This window comes from Panulirus ornatus, chromosome 6, assembly GCF_036320965.1.
Source record: "Panulirus ornatus isolate Po-2019 chromosome 6, ASM3632096v1, whole genome shotgun sequence".
Classification (NCBI taxonomy): Eukaryota; Metazoa; Arthropoda; class Malacostraca; order Decapoda; family Palinuridae; genus Panulirus; species Panulirus ornatus.
The window spans coordinates 3,777,420-3,800,052 of record NC_092229.1 but is presented as its reverse complement, the minus strand read 5'-3'; the positions used below and the strand labels follow the sequence as shown (position 1 = coordinate 3,800,052).

General features: G+C 38.1%; 1 protein-coding gene across 10 annotated transcripts in view; it reads right to left on the bottom strand.

The window, feature by feature from the left end:
- LOC139749008 (heparan sulfate 2-O-sulfotransferase 1-like) overlaps positions 1-21,418 on the bottom strand; it is a 47,827-nt gene extending 26,409 nt beyond the window's left edge. Inside the window, exons 1-9 of one of the 10 annotated variants that reach the window (XM_071662385.1) lie at positions 21,289-21,412; positions 16,636-16,929; positions 10,190-10,323; positions 8,246-8,490; positions 6,775-6,860; positions 6,504-6,642; positions 3,911-4,008; positions 1,797-1,954; positions 638-717 (exon numbers count right to left, since the gene is read on the bottom strand). In XM_071662385.1, the coding sequence (XP_071518486.1) occupies positions 638-717; positions 1,797-1,954; positions 3,911-4,008; positions 6,504-6,642; positions 6,775-6,860; positions 8,246-8,490; positions 10,190-10,322 (939 nt within the window). In that variant the 5' untranslated portion in view covers position 10,323; positions 16,636-16,929; positions 21,289-21,412. The other 9 variants (XM_071662384.1, XM_071662386.1, XM_071662387.1 and 6 more) reach the window with 9 other exon arrangements.
- Between the last annotated feature and the right edge of the window lie 1,215 nt (positions 21,419-22,633).

Genomic DNA, 22,633 nt, shown 5'->3' with positions numbered 1-22,633 from the left:
GTTTCAGTCAGATGAGAAAACTTTACACTAAATGGACTTGTAAACAAACACAACTATATACACCATGCCACTTACAAGGCAGATGTCACCTGGAAATACAAATTAACAGCTACAAATTAAAATTTGTGATGTATTTTCAAGCCTGAGAGTCAATGTGCCTTACTTTAACGACAGTACTGTATATATTAATAGCTACCTTTGTGATGCCTCATAATAATTACATCGAAATTCATTTTCATGCAAAATAAGGGGTGCTCACCATTACAGAATAACTATGCGAGATCTTTTGAATACTCTCCCAGGAGCTTATACTGGTCAGCATAGAACTGAATGGGTGGCACATTCTCTAAATCTAAGAAAGTGAGTTTAATGCACTAAACAAAAAAATGAGGAATCAACATTTGCAATCACTTGTGAATCTTAAAGCACTGATGGGCAAAAGCCTCTGTGCCAAGAAGTTTGTGATTCTTCAAGTAGATGGAGATATGTACTGAGATGAATGACCCTTACTCATAACATCCGTGAACTACATACAACTTAACATGATTTCATTTTGTCACTTTTACTGACAAGTAACTTTTGGTCACCCATATGCACTAATTCTTATGGAACTAAAACCAAAAGGATTCTATTTTACCTTTGTACTCTGAAGTTTTGCAATAGTTTCATCAGAAGGCAATATCTTCTTAGTTGTTTTTCTTATATGAGATTTTGAACCTGTAATAAAAACATATTGTGAATATTATACATAATACAATTTGATAACATGTTCAAAACAATGTTCTCTACTCTGAATTGATAGGCTAAAAAGAGAAACTTTTACCCTAGCAGAACGCTGTATCACCATAACACAACAAATTTAAAGAAGCCTAAAACTCATTTAATACCACTTTCAAACAACCATCCCATGTAAGCCATGCAGTTATAGCCAAGCTTTCATCCTTCACTCAAACCAAGTATCATGTGCTAATCAAAGCCAGGATACTGCTTTACAGCTTAGTTAAGCTTAGCACAAACAGAAACCTAGCCAACACAAGAAGCATCAATATGGGAGGGGAGCTAGTGCACATGCCTTTTAAAAGTAACCTATCCAAAAAGATAATAAAAACTGATTTTTTACAGACACTCCAGAGGAGAAAACTTCATTATGCAGAAAATATTCCATGGTTCTCAGTCTTGTGTCTATTGATGCCTAACTAGTTTTCTATTTTTCTTAAAATCTCCTTGGTCTTATACTTACATGTTTCCCTTGTATATACTTGAAGCACTCCCCATTCTTTTCCATGGTACTCTCATTTCTTAAAGTGAAACCTGTTGGTGCTTGCTTCCCTTATCTAACAAACAATAAATATGTACATTCCTTAAACAAATTTTTAAAAGTAGATAACTAGGCCATTGACTCTAAAGAGCAGAGATGGTCTCTGTGGGGGTAAGATTCTGTGAATGCTACTCCATTCTATATTTGGAATATAGCAGTTAAGACATACAGATAATCATTTGTAAGAAACAGCCTGAATACAGCAGTTTAATTCATTTCTAAAGTTTTAAAAGCTACAAGAGCCCTACACTATCCACAAAGAATACATGAATGAGAAAAACTTTAAACACATCTAAATTCCTGTTAAAAAGGTGGAATGAGACCCTCAGCTTAAATTGCATAAAATCATCTCAAGCTTTAACTCCTTCAACCCAACAGCAACTGGGAACTAATAAGTAGACAGACAGAGACAAACATCAGATAAACAGAAGTACACAGGGACAGCTTTGGCAGCTTTGCTTAAAAGGTATGTCCTTACCTGAGACATAAAGATCCAAAGCACCTTTAAACAGCCGCGGGAGAGCATACTCCAGCATGGCCACAAAATCTTCTAGTTCTTCAGTTACTCCAACCAGGAAGTAATTATGCACCAAATTATGTTTTGCTAGTTCGAGGGCCCAACTTGAGCCTGGAACCCTAAGACATAAATCAGTTAGCTTAGTAACAGATCAAAGAAACAGAACCATCTTACAAATCATATAACACTAAAAGGGAACATCTAAAAATTTGATACAAAAAGGGTAAATGAAACACTACGGCCAAAAAATAAGGTCTTAAACTTAAAATCAATTTTACTTCAAAGGGAAATTACACATTCCTCTGCAAATCATATTTCATGAAGAGTATTTTAGCATTCAAATCTATGCCATCACTTACACAGGACAAGAAACAAAAAGAGGTAAATGTTTTGATTCAACAGACAAAATACTTTTATAGTACAAAGCTGATATAAGTACAGTAATAAAAAAAAGGATTTTGAGTGATCATGGCCTGAACATGCACAATGGTGGGGGGGCGTGCGGGTAGTGGAGTGAAGTGGAACAATGTGGTATACCGGGGTTGACGTGCTGTTGATGGATTGAAACGGGGCATGTGAGGCATCTGGGATAAACCATGGAGGGCACTGTGGGGCCTGGATGTGGACAGTGAGCTGTTGTTTCGGTGAATTACACATGACAGCTAGAGACTCAAGTGTGAACGAATGTGGCCTTTGTTGTCTTTTCCTAGCGCTACCTCACACGCATGCGGGAGGAGGGGGGTGCCATTTCATGTGTGGCGGGGTGGCGACAGGAATGGATGAAAGCAGCATGTAAGAATATGTCCATGTGTATATATTTATATGTACTGTATATAATGAAATGTATAGGTATGTATATGTGCATGTGTGGGTGTTTATGTATAAATATGTGTATGTGGGTGGATTGGGGCATTCTTTCGTCTGTTTCCTTGCGCTACCTCGCTAACGCAGGAGACAGCGACAAAGTATAATAAAATAAATAAAATAATAAACTTAAGAATGAAATCAGTTATAATTCAAAGTACTCAAAAGAACTTTTACGTCATCATATTCTCATATGGTGAGGTTTACACAAACATTCCCGCAAGCCATTGCCCCATACATTACCAAATAAAACAGCAAACTTGCCTAATCTTCATATCATACCCTTAACTTCATCACTGCATCTTTTCTTGGCATTATATTCCTTCTTTTTGTCACTTCACCTGCATATACTTTAACAGTCACCTCTAAAATGTAAAGTAGCTTTCTTTCTCTTAACTATTTATTCAAAGCTCCAACTACCTTTTCATCATCTGATTATATGCCTACTACCTTTACTTAGCTCCCTCTTGTCTTAATAAAATGTAATTTCATCATGCATCCACAGTAGTTATTTCCAAATCATATTTCATCTTCGCATAGTCCTTAATTTTACTAACTATTCCAACAAATTGCATTGCTTCGTTCAGTGTCATTCCTCAAACCATTCAATTTCCCAGACTCAAAAAATGCACTTTATCCACATGCACTCTACAGGCCAATCCTACTATTTAAGGCATGCACCTCACTGGCATGAATAAAAGTAGACTACCATACACCAGACAGCACTTTACACACCAATATCCTTGTACTTGCACTATACAGTAGTCTTGAAAGCACTTGCAAGATGCTTATCTTTCGGCACTCTCCTACTCCTTTGAGATACATAAGCTGGTCATATATTTCAAATTCTCAACTATCCAGCATATGCTACTGTATTTAACTTCATTTATTGTTTGAATGACTTTGTTCTCAAGCTATATGGGCCATCCTTACACATAATGCATGGGAATGAGAGACAATTTGAAGAGCAAATAATACTATGAATGGAAAAAAATTGAGGACATAAGAAGAATCATTTTCTACAAGATATATATACTCCTATATATACCCTACAGATATATATACTCCTATATATACCCTACAGCAATGGTTCCACATGCAACTAAACCAAGCAAAAATATTTCCTGCCATAATTTGCCCATATGTTTTACCTAATCAACCTCTAAAGAAATCATGTGATAATGTCAAGCTTGATGTTTTACAGCACTTACCAACACTCAGCATAATGACCACAAAAGAATGGTATTTGCATCCAGAGATGGGTAGTTGAGCAATCAGGATGCTGGAGGGCTACACACTCATCTAATGTCTGAAAATTTCAAAGTAATTTCATGTAAGATGTACTGTGATACAACAAAACGAGTTCCTGTAAAAATACTTATTACATGGATAAACAAAAGTTCACAAAATTTCTCTCAAGCATGAAAATTACCTAATTAGTTAACTAAAGCTAACCAGACCCTAAAATACATAAATTTCAAAACTAAATATAATGTCATTACTATAATACAGTAATTGACAAAAAATAGGTTCTTAAGGATTAAAAACATTTCCATATTATAGGCAGAGCCCTAAAAATAGCACCTGCTCTCAAGAGTTGTCTGATTATATCCCAGCCGCTAAGGATAGGATTCATGGCACACAACTAACTCCTACTTTCCACACTTTCAATTTTCTAAGAAGAAACCAGTCGCATATGGAGTGACCATTATCATGTGTCCTTCTTTTCTTGAACAGCAAAGCTGTGGAATTCTCTTCCTTCATTTGTCTTTCCCTCTTCCTATAACCTTTCCATCTTTAAGAGTCAGGTCTCAAAACATCTAATGAGCTCTAATTAATCCATTCATTCTTTTTCTTACACTCCACATTATTACTTTCATTCAAGATGGCTCAAGATTGCAAGGATTGAGGCACATTTATGTTAATGCCAAATTGTGAAAAAGCACTTGCATAGCAGGGGATTAAAACACCATCTTACCCTCAAAATAATGTGTATCCATAAAGATTCAACTCCCTTCACCATCACAAACCCTTATACTTTGTTTTTCTAATCTGGGAGAAAAGCATCTTTTTTCCCTGAGTTCTTAAGACATACAAGGTTCTAGGAGGAAGATACACAAGCTCAAAGCCAGGATCCTGGGACTTCTAAAACTATACACAACACTAACTTTTCCCCCCCAGCCAATGGCTCCTCTCGGGTGGAAACTAAAGGCAATTTAGCAGTAAGAAGGTCTCATACGTAGAAACGGGAAGGGAAGCAAGACTATGAGGTTATGAGCCTTTAATCCTTTCAGTCCTCTTACCTCCATCAGGAACTGAACTTCAGGCCTCTCTAGTCCCCTACTGGGGATCTGCTAATGTATACCACATTAAAAATGTCCTAACTCTCACAGAGACTCCTATTAGTTCACAGATTTTCATGCCTAAATCCCAGATCCCATCAAATGTTAATGAAAAAAAAGCTGCTTTTAATGGTTATGAACTGAAGGTAAACAAATCAGGATTCTAGGCCTTCTAAAACACCCTTCCACGCATACAAAAAAGTATATGAAATTTTCTAGAAAATCTTACAGTAAACTCCATTCTCATTTACAAAGACCAGATCATATACATATAGGCAAACAGCATTTGTGGGAACTAAATTATCCATTTGTCACTAACTTATCTTCATGTTCCCACTTAAAGAGACTGTAAATCAGCATCTCCTTAAAAAAAATTTATAATGCAAAATTTAGCCTACTTTCCTTAATATGAAAATCAGTTTCTAAGTCTTTTTATTATCCCCCTCATATCTTGCTTGCTTTCCCTAACTCTGTCCTTAAAAATCAATGAACACAATTAGGACGATACTATATGAATTGAGAATACAAGTATAATAGGATTAGAGGTCAAGAGAGTGCAGCATAGGATACAATTATTTACTGAGGAGGTGAAGAGAGCAGTAATACACTTAAGAAAAATTGAAAAGCAGGGCTATGGAAGGAGTGATGAAGATTTGGAGTGAAAGTGATGTTACCTAGATTAGGAGAGAGAGTAAAACAACAAAGAAAACTGGTTGTGTGCGGGATGACTGGACAAAGGCAGCATCTGTTAAGTATGATGGCAGAAAAAATAAAATTCAATGACTGGACAAAGGCAGCATCTGTTCTGTAGGATGGTAGAGAAAATAAAATTCAAAGTTTTATAAGACATCCCTCGACTTTGTTAACTGTTCTCTGACGATACACTGCTAGCTTTCATATGGTGTTATAGTAAAAATTACTAGATGCCCAGGCAGACAAATTCTACAATTTGGATAACAGTCTGTGCTTGACCTACACATCAAAAGTCTTTTCAACCTTACAGTGGAATGCAAGGTGTTTAGGATGCCTCTGATCAAGATAGGTTATGAGCCACTGTGTCCATGCTGTACTCTTACAGAGGACTATACATAATACTTTCAGTAATGCCTGATATATGAGTTCACACCATTTACCAATGACCTTCTGTCAGATTCCTCTTAATCATATTGATATTCAAATACCACATTCCTCCACAATCATCATTCTCTTTCCATCCCATCTTCTCTCTTCCATGTTCACTATATTCCCAAACATCATATATGAGGAGATATCACTGTCCATTCTGAATTCAGTGTCAATAACAAAATTTTCATTTTGGCAACTAATAGCAACCTAAATTAAACCTAATGTCAGTGAGTTTACTGCATTTGCTTTGCTGTAAATGACTAAGAATGAACAGAGTGTCACCTCAAATCTAAAAATTGTAACTAACATAGTCAAAAAATGTCAATAAGCATCTTACCATCTTGTCACCCATCTTCTTGTACACACGCTGCTGCTTAAGATCATCACCATATCGGATGAAATAATAGTGAGAGACAAGGCGTTCTAGGGGATTCCTAATTATGTTGATGTACAGTGGTTGCACATTGACACCAAACCTGTGTTACAGAAAGACAGATGTCACTGCTTTATACTTTCAGTAACTCGGAAACTGTCAAAATGAGAGCTATCTTCTCTCCGAAGAAATGTAAATGACAGTAAAATTCAGTTCAAACAAAAAGCCACCTCACCTGTTGAAATCCAAGTATGCAAGGTGCCCATGATATATTCCTGGTTTCTTCTCTTCCCAGTTGGACACATTGTATACCAATCGCATCTGAAGAGATTTTGAAATGTAGCTGATAAATTGTATTGCTTGAGCAATATCAGATGAACCAGATTCCATTAAATGTGGTAACAAGTTACGAAGTGATAATGAAAGTACATTTGCAGACACCAAATTCATCTTAGAATACTACTGCCATGAAAAAAATGAGTGAAAGAATAGCAACACATTGTATACCAATCGCATCTGAAGAGATTTTGAAATGTAGCTGATAAATTTTATTGCTTGAGCAATATCAGATGAATCAGATTCCATTAAATGTGGTAACAAGTTACAAAGTGATAATGATAGTCCATTTGCAGACACCAAATTCATCTTAGAATACTACTGCCATGAAAAAAAATGAGTGAAAGAATAGCAACTGTTTGAATGATTACTTTATAACTGACTGTAATTGCGTAGTGTGAAATGATTGCCATCTAAATGGTTCACAATTCCACAGTTTATATAAATGAAACTGAATTCATGTTAGCCAGTGTAAAGCTATAACCAAAACAAAATTCTTAGGATTCTACTGCATCCCACTGAGCACTACAGTACAGGATTACAATTTTTTGTTGTCAAAAATGCCGAGAAATTTTCTAATTCTACCTCTTTCATCTGCAAACATGTATTTCTCTTCCTATCATATACAGCAATAACAAATCTTAATGCATACAAGCTTTCCTCTTTATCGAACACACTGTGTATCATAAGTAGTTTACGACAGTGGGCACATACAAGTCACCACACTAAATTGTCACAAATGCACCTCCCATGAGAATCTATGGGTTAAAGATGCGTGACTTTTTCCAGGTGTAGCAGTAAGCTGCTAGTGACATCTATGGGTAACTGGTGGAAGCAACCAGCTACTGGAATTTCAAATGATGGCATGATCCAATCACACATCACATGATGAGCAGAGCAGTCTAATACATAACATGTCTTATGATCCCAGGGAAGTCTAGTAGTAAAATCCAAAACACAAAGACCAAATAAACATAAGACATAAATGAATATAGTAAAAAGCCTGATGTAAAGTTACACTTAATGTACTATGGAAAGAAAAGAAGGTAAATGAAAGCTTACTTCAAAAATTCAACTGTAAGAAAATGCCAACAGAGGTTCATATGAGGATTTAGCAAGAGCTTTTATATACATCAGAAGCAATTGAAAATGATAAAAATAACAGGTATATCAATTACAAAACAATGCAAAGTCACATGATCTGTATACAAATCCATAAAAAGTCACACGATCTGTTAATGTTTTACCTCTAAAGTATAAAGCATTACCATTTACTTACAAAATATCAAGAACTTAATCTAGGACTTACATCAATAAAGGATTACAAAAAAATGTATTGCCAATATCTACAAAACATCTTATTACTATACCTGGTCTGTTAAGGACAGAGTTGGATTCTTCTTTGTCGTGTTTACATTAATAACATTAAATTTGTTCTTTGAGCACAGATCATACGCTAATCCAATAAAGGAGGTGGATCCCGTCTTTGGGACTCTGTTATAGATTACAATTAAGCTCTCCAGGTCAAGGACACTGCTGTTACTAGCACTCCTACTGAAGCCTTTGCTCTTCTTCTCACTGCTAATGCCACTGTGGCTGCTACTGCTGATACTTCCTGGAAATATAATATGCATCTGAAATTATTTCAAAACCGAATCATGAAGGCCAAAAGATTTGTTCCAGATAAAGATAAAAGTGAATTTTCAAATGACAAAGGTAAAAGGCTACTGGGTATACCTCATAAGGGATAGCAGAAAGTGGTGACTGAGAGAGTAGGAGAAAACACAGAACATCTGACTGGTGAGAAAGATCGTGGCTTCAAGAGATGCAGAGGGTTTGTACACCATTTGCTTGCTTTAAAAAATTTGAAGTAAGAAATACAGGTCTTGAGGAAACATAAAAGGGCTAGGAAGGCTAGGTGCTATATATATGAGCCTTGGATGCAAAGGTAAGGAAAATGGGTGAACACACTGGAAATGTAATGTCTGAGAACAAGTTGTGAGGCAGCTAGATCATGTATAGAATGAGAGTATGAAAGAGGTGTGGTGATAAGCACAGCCTGACAGAGAGCTAACCAGGGTGTCCTAAAAATGGTTCAGAAAAATGAAAAGGCTGAAGGAAGAAAGACTTACAGCAAGGATCTTGTAAAAAGTGTAGGGGACAAAAGGAAAGGAAATACCAAGAGGGAAAGATGCAGTGAAAATTTTCAAGCTTCACAGGATTAGGGCCTGAACATTTATGAGGGCAAGAAGAGTCCAAGGGAGAAAGTTAAAGGGATCAATGTTGTATATGGGGGAGTTATATGTTGTCAAAGAGTTAAACCATGGCATATGAAACAGTCAAGATGAGCCACAAAGCAGTCTATAGGTCTTGAATGTAGGTGGTAGGTCCTGGTTTCAGTAAACTATAAATAACATCTGAAGAGTGGGTGTGTACAAACAAGGCCATTATTTGTTCAATTCTAATGCTATCTTGTTATGGCCAAGGCAATTACGTACAAAAGCATTACTGGTAATAATGATGGGATAAAACCATCTACTGTATAGATATGAATGTGTGCTTCAAAACAGACTTTTTCCTTTTCACAGTGACGATCAGCTGTGAACTTCTATTTATTATTTTTTACTTAACTGCCTTTCCTGCTTTGTGAGGAAGAGCAGAGAACAAACAAACGACAATCTCACTTACAATCATCTAATCTCTCGATGTCATGCAAAATGTACCAAAAGGAGGGCATTCCATCCACAACTTAACTCAAAAAGCTACGGTATTCCAAGGTTTTCTTTGACCACTTCATATGCCTGACATTTCTCCACCATCCCCTACATACCATATTAATATCCAAAGTCCTTTTAATAATGACAAACAGATAAGTCATAGTGTATTACTATAAACCCACTTGTCAAGAAAAACTAAACTAAAAAGCACAACTTAACAACAGAGGATAATGGTACTAAAAAAATATATCAGCAAAATGACTTGATTCAATTAACATGTTGTAATACTTTCATCAGCAGTAAAAAAATCTACATCTTTCTTAATAAACATTATTTTCTTTTTAAACCATTCATTTTCTCCACAAAAAAGCCATCTTAATCTATAAAGCAGTGAACTTCCATGAAATCTAATGATTTGAAGATCACACAAATTTTATCTGATTCTGAAAGATTAATACTAAGGATTACAAATCTCATAATATCTATGTAAAATATCACCTGCCATGATAAAGATAGGAGACGCATCTCTATAATCAAAATCAAAATTACCAAAAATGCCCAAACTGATCAAAATAACCTTATGTGCTGTTAACTTACGATGAGAATGGATATAGTTGCGAAGGTAACAAACTTCCTTTGCCAGATGTAGGTACATAAGCATTACCACTGCACTCACTCCCACCATTAATAGTATCACTACACGGGAAGTCTGAAGGCGGGAACTCGTCATACTGAAAGAGAAAAATTAAATATATCCCATGATAACTACATAATTTAAAACTTTTATTACAACCTTATCTCATTCACATGCACTAAAATCCTAATGCACCCAGAAAAAATCAATAAGTGATTTTGTCATTAATCAATAAAGTGAAAAAACAGGTTTGTGATGTTTCCTCAGAATACAAAATATTCTGTAATCCATAAATAAACACACCAGACTTCCCAACTATCCAATTAACAATACATCCCTTACTTGAGAAATTCTACAGCAATCCCATCCTCTCCAGTTGCCATACCACCCTTCATCTTTTCATCAATCCACTTGCCAAAACTCTTTCACTTCAAACACCTCCCCAATCCAAACACCCAACATTTGCCACCCTGCCATCCAACACTTTCAACGATCCTTCAAAATACTCATTCTCTCTGTATACCCAAACCATTTCAGTGCTTCAGCGCACCCTTACATAAACATTTAATTTCCAACATGTCCACTCTCCAAATATCCTCATCTCCCTTACTTAAACATTTAATTTCCAACATGTCCAATCTCCAAATATCCTCATCTATCAACTATGCCTCATATCCACATAACATTGCTGTGACTAATATACCTTCAAACATACCCATTTTGCCTTCCTAGACCACACATCCCTCAATCTCCCAGAACATTTGCCCCCTCACCCATCCTACGACTCACTTCCACTTCCATGGTTACATTTGATTTCATGTACACTCCCTGGTACCAAAACCCTGTACATCCTCAGACAGAGTGGGGGAGGTAAAAGTGTTGAGGTCATTAAACACACAGAAGTAGCAGTGAGGTGGGGCTTCATAATCCCCATGGAGTGCAGGGGGGCACTAATTATGTGATCTGACATCTGACTTTCCTCTCCTTATATTGTGTGGGTTCAGGCTTATATAGGTGGAGACTTCTTAATAATTATTTCAGTTAACAGGAACAATTATATATTTTTTTATGCATATTTGCCATTTCCTGTGTTAGCGAGATAATGTCAAGAACAAATGACTGAGCCTCAGAGGGAATAATCCTCACTTGGCCCATGTCTCTGTTCATTCCTCTGGAAAAGTAGAACAGGCAGGGAGAATTTCCAACCCAACCCCCCTACCACCCCTTTTAGTCACCTTCTATGACACACAGGGAAGTATTCTTTCTCCCCTATCCCCAGATATATATATATATATATATATATATATATATATATATATATATATATATATATATATATATATATATATTTTTTTTTCTTTTTTTGCCGCTGTCTCCCGCGTTTGCGAGGTAGCGCAAGGAAACAGACGAAAGAAATGGCCCAACCCACCCCCATACACATGTATATACATACGTCCACACACGCAAATATACATACCTACACAGCTTTCCATGGTTTACCCCAGACGCTTCACATGCCCCGATTCAATCCACTGACAGCACGTCAACCCCGGTATACCACATCGCTCCAATTCACTCTATTCCTTGCCCTCCTTTCACCCTCCTGCATGTTCAGGCCCCGATCACACAAAATCTTTTTCACTCCATCTTTCCACCTAAAATTTGGTCTCCCTCTTCTCCTCGTTCCCTCCACCTCCGACACATATATCCTCTTGGTCAATCTTTCCTCACTCATCCTCTCCATATGCCCAAACCATTTCAAAACACCCTCTTCTGCTCTCTCAACCACGCTCTTTTTATTTCCACACATCTCTCTTACCCTTACGTTACTTACTCGATCAAACCACCTCACACAACACATTGTCCTCAAACATCTCATTTCCAGCACATCCATCCTCCTGCGCACAACTCTATCCATAGCCCACGCCTCGCAACCATACAACATTGTTGGAACCACTATTCCTTCAAACATACCCATTTTTGCTTTCCGAGATAATGTTCTCGACTTCCACACATTCTTCAAGGCTCCCAGAATTTTCGCCCCCTCCCCCACCCTATGATCCACTTCTTCTTCCATGGTTCCATCCGCTGCCAGATCCACTCCCAGATATCTAAAACACTTCACTTCCTCCAGTTTTTCTCCATTCAAACTCACCTCCCAATTGACTTGACCCTCAACCCTACTGTACCTAATAACCTTGCTTTTATTCACATTTACTCTTAACTTTCTTCTTTCACACACTTTACCAAACTCAGTCACCAGCTTCTGCAGTTTCTCACATGAATCAGCCACCAGCGCTGTATCATCAGCGAACAACAACTGACTCACTTCCCAAGCTCTCTCATCCCCAACAGACTTCATACTTGCCCCTCTTTCCAAAACTCTTGCATTCACCTCCCTAACAACCCCATCCATAAACAAATTAAACAACCATGGAGACATCACACACCCCTGCCGCAAACCTACATTCACTGAGAACCAATCACTTTCCTCTCTTCCTACACGTACACATGCCTTACATCCTCGATAAAAACTTTTCACTGCTTCTAACAACTTGCCTCCCACACCATATATTCTTAATACCTTCCACAGAGCATCTCTATCAACTCTATCATATGCCTTCTCCAGATCCATAAATGCTACATACAAATCCATTTGCTTTTCTAAGCATTTCTCACATACATTCTTCAAAGCAAACACCTGATCCACACATCCTCTACCACTTCTGAAACCACAATGCTCTTCCCCACTCTGATGCTCTGTACATGCCTTCACCCTCTCAATCAATACCCTCCCATATAATTTACCAGGAATACTCAACAAACTTATACCTCTGTAATTTGAGCACTCACTCTTATCCCCTTTGCCTTTGTACAATGGCACTATGCACGCATTCCGCCAATCCTCAGGCACCTCACCGTGAGTCATACATACATTAAATAACCTTACCAACCAGTCAACAATACAGTCATCCCCTTTTTTAATAAATTCCACTGCAATACCATCCAAACCTGCTGCCTTGCCGGCTTTCATCTTCCGCAAAGCTTTTACTACCTCTTCTCTGTTTACCAAATCATTTTCCCTAACCCTCTCACTTTGCACACCACCTCGACCAAAACACCCTATATCTGCCACTCTATCATCAAACACATTCAACAAACCTTCAAAATACTCACTCCATCTCCTTCTCACATCACCACTACTTGTTATCACCTCCCCATTTGCGCCCTTCACTGAAGTTCCCATTTGCTCCCTTGTCTTACGCACTTTATTTACCTCCTTCCACAACATCTTTTTATTCTCCCTAAAATTTAATGATACTCTCTCACCCCAACTCTCATTTGCCCTTTTTTTCACCTCTTGCACCTTTCTCTTGACCTCCTGTCTCTTTCTTTTATACGTCTCCCACTCAACTGCATTTTTTCCCTGCAAAAATCGTCCAAATGCCTCTCTCTTCTCTTTCACTAATACTCTTACTTCTTCATCCCACCACTCACTACCCTTTCTAATCAACCCACCTCCCACTCTTCTCATGCCACAAGCATCTTTTGCGCAATCCATCACTGATTCCCTAAATACATCCCATTCCTCCCCCACTCCCCCTACTTCCATTGTTCTCACCTTTTTCCATTCTGTACTCAGTCTCTCCTGGTACTTCCTCACACAAGTCTCCTTCCCAAGCTCACTTACTCTCACCACCATCTTCACCCCAACATTCACTCTTTTTTTCTGAAAACCCATACAAATCTTCACCTTAGCCTTCATACTATTCGCTATTTCCCGCGATAGCGAGGTAGCGTTAAGAACAGAGGACTGGGCCTTTGAGGGAATATCCTCACCTGGCCCTCTTCTCTGTTCCTTCTTTTGGAAAATTAAAAAAAAAATAAAAAAACGAGAGGGGAGGACTTCCAGCCCCCCGCTCCCTTCCCTTTTAGTCACCTTCTATGACACACAGGGAATACGTGGGAAGTATTCTTTCTCCCCTATCCCCTATCATAGAAGGCGACTAAAAGGGGATGGAGCGGGGGGGCTGGAAATCCTCCCCTCTCATTTTTTTCCTAATTTTCCAAAAGAAGGAACACAGAAATATATATATATATATATTTTTTTTTTTTTTTTTGCTTTGTCGGTCTCCCGCGTTTGCGAGGTAGCGCAAGGAAACAGACGAAAGAAATGGCCCAACCCACCCCCATACACATGTATATACATACGTCCACACACGCAAATATACATACCTACACAGCTTTCCATGGTTTACCCCAGATGCTTCACATGCCCTGATTCAATCCACTGACAGCACGTCAACCCCGGTATACCACATCGCTCCAATTCACTCTATTCCTTGCCCTCCTTTCACCCTCCTGCATGTTCAGGCCCCGATCACACAAAATCTTTTTCACTCCATCATTCCACCTCCAACTTGGTCTCCCTCTTCTCCTCGTTCCCTCCACCTCCGACACATATATCCTCTTGGTCAATCTTTCCTCACTCATTCTCTCCATGTGCCCAAACCATTTCAAAACACCCTCTTCTGCTCTCTCAACCACGCTCTTTTTATTTCCACACATCTCTCTTACCCTTACGTTACTTACTCGATCAAACCACCTCACACCACACATTGTCCTCAAACATCTCATTTCCAGCACATCCATCCTCCTGCGCACAACTCTATCCATAGCCCACGCCTCACAACCATACAACATTGTTGGAACCACTATTCCTTCAAACATAGCCATTTTTGCTTTCCGAGACAATGTTCTCGACTTCCACACATTCTTCAAGGCTCCCAGAATTTTCGCCCCCTCCCCCACCCTATGATCCACTTCCGCTTCCATGGTTCCATCCGCTGCCAGATCCACTCCCAGATATCTAAAACACTTCACTTCCTCCAGTTTTTCTCCATTCAAATTCACCTCCCAATTGACTTGACCCTCAACCCTACTGTACCTAATAACCTTGCTCTTATTCACATTTACTCTTAACTTTCTTCTTTCACACACTTTACCAAACTCAGTCACCAGCTTCTGCAGTTTCTCACATGAATCAGCCACCAGCGCTGTATCATCAGCGAACAACAACTGACTCACTTCCCCACCTCCCCCAGCACGCGCGCGAGGTAGTGCTAGGAAAAGACAACAAAGGCCACATTCATTCACACTCAGTCTCTAGCTGTCATGTATAATGCATATATATATATATATATATATATATATATATATATATATATATATATATATATATATATATATATTTCTTTTCTTTCAAACTATTTGCCATTTCCCGTATTAGCGAGGTAGCGTTAAGAACAGAGGACTGGGACTTTGAGGGAACATCCTCACCTGGCCCCCTACTCTGTTCCTTCTTTTGGAAAAAAAAAAGAAAAAAAGAGGGGAGGATTTCCAGCCACCCGCTCCCTCCCCTTTTAGTCGCCTTCTACGACACGCAGGGAATACGTGGGAAGTATTCTTTCTCCCCTATCCCCAGCATATAAACAGCATCTACCACCCAAGCCACTCCATAACTAACCACCAACCCTCCAGCAGATATAAAAAGCTTACTCCTGCCTCACCCTCAACAAATATAACACTAACAGAACACATACACACTGAAATGACCTGAAAATCACTATACAAATGCCCTCACTCCTCTGTTTTAAACTCTAACCAGCCACATATACATGCATCAGAAACCACACTCCCACACAAACACAAGTCAAACTCTCCCATTAACTCTCTGGTTATCACACACTCCTACAACACTACAAATACTGTTTCAATATATCCCAAGACCTTTTATGTGCAAGATACAACTACCATAACAAAAACAATGAGCACTTACACAATATCACTTTCTGCAAATAAACATACACATAACATCACAACACTTTACAACCTATGGTCCCGACCAGTGGATGTGACGAATTCTTCAGTGCTGCAGGAACCTTATACAGGTAGAAGGTACTCCTGGGGAGGATATAAGTAAAGTAAGTAAATACAGTATGTGTATCTAAATATGCAAAAAAATGGAAATTTATCAGAAAGAGGATGCACATGTTCTACTTGACTGATTCTAACAAAAGTGTTACCAATAGATTCTTTACACTATGTAGAGTTGAAACCTTAGGTTTTTATCTGTAACACCTCCTCCTCAAACAATTTTAAGTCCCTATAAAGTGGGCAGGTAAATGTAGGGTAAAAGCACTCTATGTAAGGAATCAAATGATACCACTTTCATCAAAACTTATCTTCAACTAGAACAGGAGGGACCCCTATGGCATCCTGTGGATAACCGAAGACAAACATCCACTGCGCTTGTTCGAATTCTATAAAGTTTCATTCGGTTTGTACTTCAAGGTAGCTAAAAAGAAATTACAACCTGTATAAGTGGGTTGAAAATAATAAAGCTTACCTTAATGTCCATTATACAAATTTCCAGCACTGATGAGAAGCTCGTGAAAGCATCACGTATATCTTGTCACAGCGGTAAAGCAGCGTTTTCCTATTTGAATGTACTTCAGCACTACAATGTGGGCAATGTGTTCTGTTATCTATTAACAGATGTCCCAAAAGCAATGAAACTAATGTGCATAAGCACCAAAGTTCAAAACTTGTAAAATCACAGCCTTCACACACTTGTACCATGATGAAATGCCGCAAAAGATGCCAAGAATCACGTCATCAATCATAAACTTTTAACATCATTCTATGGGAAAAAAGAAAGATCAACATTAATCATTAAAATGTTATCATTTTCCCTTTGTTTTCCATAAGAAACAAATTCCAAATCTCATTGGACATTCCAATCCTTAAAAACATTTATTGCATCTATTCATAGGTCCAAAATCGCAATAAATAAAGGTGTCAGATTCTATCCAAAAGAAACCAAATGCTATCTATTGAGATGTCTGCTATTTTCAATAACACAGGTTGCCATGCCTAACCCTGAGTTTTTCCACCGTTTTCCTCTTTTCACTAATTATAGATGCTGGCAACCACAACATTGCAAACAATGATATGTTAAAAACAGTTTTGTCTTAATATGTAATACAAGAAATATGTATTACATATCGTCATCTATCCCCATACTTCCCCTCCCTCTCATAAGCCTCCCATTATCAGGTTATTCAATGTCGAAAGCAAAGATATCTGAGTGATAATGTAAAACCCCACAGTCAAACTATTCTTTATAAAGGAAACAAGGCATCTACAAGAGTAAAATGGAGAACTATCTAGATAATTTACATCCTCTTTCTGACAAATTAAGGGAATAATGTACAAAACCATCATTAATGCATAGTAACATTCCAGTCTAGGTGCTCCACAGAAATAACATTAAATATGCATTAATGGGATCCTTAGCAATACAGCATAGTACTTGATAGATGTGATTTATTAGGTGTATTATCATTTCCTCCTAAAACATAACATAGACATTGTCTTCTGCATATCCCTAAGCAACAAATACTACCAAATTCATGCTATAAATGGCAAAATGAAATGTATGCACCCTTAGAAGCAATAGATACATGCCACAAGGTTATTTTTATATACAGAATCAGCACCAGAGGGTTTGTGCTGACATAAAAAGAACTAAGAGCCAACTAATGTGACACATCATTACCATACTGTGTAGCCCTCACCACTACCTTAGTAAGACTCTCATTAGATGTTTGCTTCTTACACCTAGGTATGTTAAGGCTTATGTCACTTATCTATTATCTTATCGTTCCTCTATGATATTCTATTATTTCACAAGAGATATACTGTTATTCACTTTACTTAAAAACACCCATTTTTCAGAGACCAGGAAGTAAGGTGTCATATCATTGTACTGGAGATCATGAAACAACTTCATAAAAATAAGTACAGATAAGCAATAAACTGTTAATATAGATATCACTCATCAACAGTTCTTTTCTTTACAGGTGTATTTCACCAACTCTACAGCAATCCCCTTGATTATATGTGGTATTTGGTGGTATTCAAAGTTTACAGATACTGATCATTACCTTGCTTCTGCCTTACTAATTGAAGGAACACAGCATACATGACAAATGAATCACACAATCAAATTCCTGGTAACTGACTGCAAATGCCATCACAACATTCACTTTATAAATCAACACTGAGAATAAGGTAAATATTTGCTGCTCAGGTTAGTTGGGTAAGGCATTCACAGGTTCTGTTAATTCATAGAAGTGTTCCACTTACCTTCCTTTAAGTCTATAGTCACCCAAATCATCACAAATCTCTTCAAAGCCATTAAGCATTACTGTAGGGTAAAGAACATTTCTCCAAATCTTGCTCCCTTCATCTTAGTCCCTCTACTACAGTAAGTGTAAGAAGTTCTCAATAAGCGCTTGTTCCATATCGATAATTTACTTCTGTAGTGCATTTAAACTGAAACTTTACCTAAGAAACTTTCCAACATGGCACTGACTTATGTCATTATGTATTATACAGTATTGTCATACCTTTACCTTGTGGCATATTCGCTCTTTCCATATAAAACCAAAGCTCGGGGCTTTAGAGCTATTTTCATCCTTCAAATGAAATACAGCTGCTTAAGAGGAGATTTCCACACCAAAATGCGCGATACTATACTTAAAGTCTTGTGCAATGACCGTGACATTCACATGGTTTCGTTTACTACTTTTAAAAACAAACTGGTCTATAGGCTGTCACAAACCTTTGGATGCTGCACAACTACATAGTCTTTTGAGTTATTCTCTCACGCCATTACCATATCCAGTTTGAACTTTGTGCCACTGCACATCAAAGTCCTATCAAGTACGATTCTATCACTTTACGAGAAACAATAGGTTGTTAATTCTTACCTGAGTGTTGTAGTCGACAACCCAGGACAACAACAACAAACATGGCCGCCCTCAGTAAGTAAGTGTACGATTTTTTTCCATTAACCAACTGTTATTATTTAAATGATGAGCCCAAATATTGTAGTCATTTTCAGTATGAGAGGTATGGAAACACTAGTAAGTGGGGGAAATATGTACAATGATAATCATTTAGAAATAATGTCGAATAATTAGAAGTGTGTGGACTGTGTTGAACGGCTGCAGGGAACAATACAGGGGTCACTGGACATGGGAGTATGGGTTAGTTACCTGTTTTCATTGAGGAAACATTTAGAGACTACTCTTGTAATGTGCTAGTATATACTCTTCCAGTTGTATGTGAGGTGATATTCAAATTTCAACACCGCTACTTTCATTTGCTATGACTAAAATGTCAGGTAATGACAGGTATATGACAACTGCTCGTCAAAAATATTTGCCTGGCAAATATTCAGAATGTATGTATGCTTTCAAAATGAAAAGTTACCCGCAGTTAAAAATAACTGTACCAAGATCCATAATATATATCAAACAGACGTCCTTGAATACAAAAGTGAAGATATTGCCAAGTTTGTCTTCCATTTCAGAATCATTGTACATTTTATTATTGCTAAGTAAAAATGATAACTCCACCTGTTTGTATGTTAAATGGATCATTATCATGACGAAAGGTACAAGTCTTCTCAAGAAATAGAGACAATAAAACTACAAATAGGAAACGGTGTAGGAGGACTAAGACGCAGACTTACAGTCTGCATGTTGCAGGATCCCCCTGACAATTATTTAAATCTGTTACGGGCGCAGATGTTTATTTAAGACATCTTAGAATGACATCATTTGTGCATACATTTGAGAACTTACAATGTTTTTCCCTAAATAAATCCACTCAATGGATTCATAGCATTATGAATTTAACGTACATCCAACCTGCTTTGTTGCATCTTTCGTTGTTGCCCGTCACGTAGGTAGCTTTATTTGCATAAGTTGTGAGGATTATTATGTAATGAGGTTAGCATACGTCTCAGGGATGACCTTGGACACTTCATTACAATTTCTTACATATTCCTGAAGTCATCAATGATATCTGTTAGGTGTTGTGACATCTGCACTGTACTGATGACAGCAAGACCCAACGCCCCTAATGTGTAGCCTGCATAGACGCTCAGGGGACATTCGTGGGCAGACAGACAGGAGCCTGCCGGCCCCGTCTGCATCCTTGCTTATTTTCTTTTGTCTTGTTTTTCGTTCGTGACACATGAGCTGGCGCTGATTTTATGCGTCTTCTTCCATACTTCTTATGTAATACTTGATTTACAGTCCTCTTAAGTTTTAATCCCATCATAAGGGAGAAAAAACTGGGTGAATCATTTACAATAAATTGTGGCCATAGGTGGAGGACGACAACCCTCACTACTTAAGAGAAGCATCTTAGTGCCACAGTTGCTTGATGAGAAAATTCCCCTGTCCTTCATGAAGGCAGTTTGCATTCTTTCATAAATTTGATTATGTTTCCTTAATTTAAGTCAACGAATATCTTCGTTAACTCAGGAGTTATCCACACTATCTCCGACAATCAGTCGAGTAATTTCGTTCTCGTTTAGTACGACAGTCCCTCTGTGTTTGTGTTTACATTATGACAACACCTTCCACTTGACCTCACGTTAGAATTATGTGAAATATTGAAAATATCCATGTGATGCATGTAAAACAAAAGTTCTTGAATTATATCATCATCAAAGAATTAATCCTTGATACATAGCTTTTACATTACAGAGAGCAAATTGTAAGAACTGTAGACACATGATTGACGTTATGATGTTTTGTAATTCTATGTATGTTTCATGTATATTGACGTAGAGTAATGGATATTCTATAAATAATGAACCAATAACATATTTCACAGTCACTGGAATAAGCTGACCCTTGCACGCTCATGTATGAGAATACAAACCAACTATGAAACTTCACACGAGGAACTTATGTCTTATTAGTTTACGTAAAGGCAAGTTATAGCAATTCCAGTTTACGGCAAGATCGGAATACACAATCAACAGAAATTGACACAAATAGGAAGACCAACAATGTTCAACTCAGCAAATGGGAACACAGAATACGACAATAGGAATACTGTACATTCATCACACTTTAAAACTGAAACAAAACAAAATAAACGAAAATGAAAACATTATAAGTTTCGAGACACAAACCAGGTCATGGCGTGTAGAATTAGCTGTAGTTTCCTCACGTGTGTTGCTGTATTCTTCCCCCGTCGCACTGCTTCTCACAGTCTCCGATCACCCCAGTGCAGGCCGTGCGCTGCCAAGAATTCCCAACCTGGCACCTCGGACGTCACTCAACGCGCAAACTAACATGTCCCAGCTGGAGCTTTTGATATTCTCGAGAACCAGCAGTGAAAGATGAGAATCATCCTCAGTCATTAAATAGGTCATGGTTGAGGATAGCATGGACAACAGAGTCTGATTACGCTAAACCATTCAGATATTAGCTTGTGACGGCGCACGCCTTATCTATCAACAAAGCCGTTGTGACAGGAAGTTATTCATGTTATCAGGGCTCATAAAACGCCAAATACTTACTATCACTTTTCTTGGTAGTAATAATGAATACTGTTGACAAGTGTATTGCAAGCAAGGAGCAGTATATCATTATAGGAGCCCCAGCAGGGTATGACACGGGGACAGCATCGGGAAGGGCTGGTATCATGAAACATGGCTGGCATAGTGTCGCCCGAGGGGTGGGGGTTCCGAGTGACGAGAGATAGCAAGACGGCAACACATGACAGTGTATAGAAGTCATTCTTATTACCATTATTCTCTGTTAGTCAGTCAGTTATTTGTGGTACAAGATTTCATCTCCCCTCTTTCAGTGACCCAGGCCTCCAGAGATTTTGTCCCAGTAACCCAACCCTCTCACTGGGCATTGCCGAGAATGGACTCATGGTGAACGGCAAAGAGAACTTTTGAGCGACGCAGTAACAGTCAATACTCAACTGCTTAATGGACTCTAATAACGTAACCACATGCGAGAAAATTACAATGATTTGGGCCATGTGTTGACTGCACGGGCTAAAACTATTTGCTGTATATAGTTACGAGAGCTAGATCATTCCACAGTATCGTTCTTTTTTGTCGACTAATTTACATCTATACAAAGAGGAGGCTTAGGGTAACACTAGAGTAGAACTCACCTCATGTAGACATACGGTCCTCTGCTGGGTGGTGGTTAGCGATCAAGACAAACCCCCAATTTGCTGAAATTACCGCAATAACATTGTATGTCATCCAAGATGTCTCACTCGTGTCTTAGTGTGCTGGAAGAACAATGTTTGATGTACTGTAGGAAAGATTCGTTGCCATTCACAGACAAGAATAATTTGTTGGCCTTATCGCTACCACCGGATGCGTCTCTCAAGCACAGATCTATTTGTGTCTTAAAAAACGAAAAGAAAATTCTCTCCTACGTAACGAAATTCATAATAGAAATGATAAAGCACCCAAGAAGTAAGACACAGGCTTTAATTCACCCAGAAAA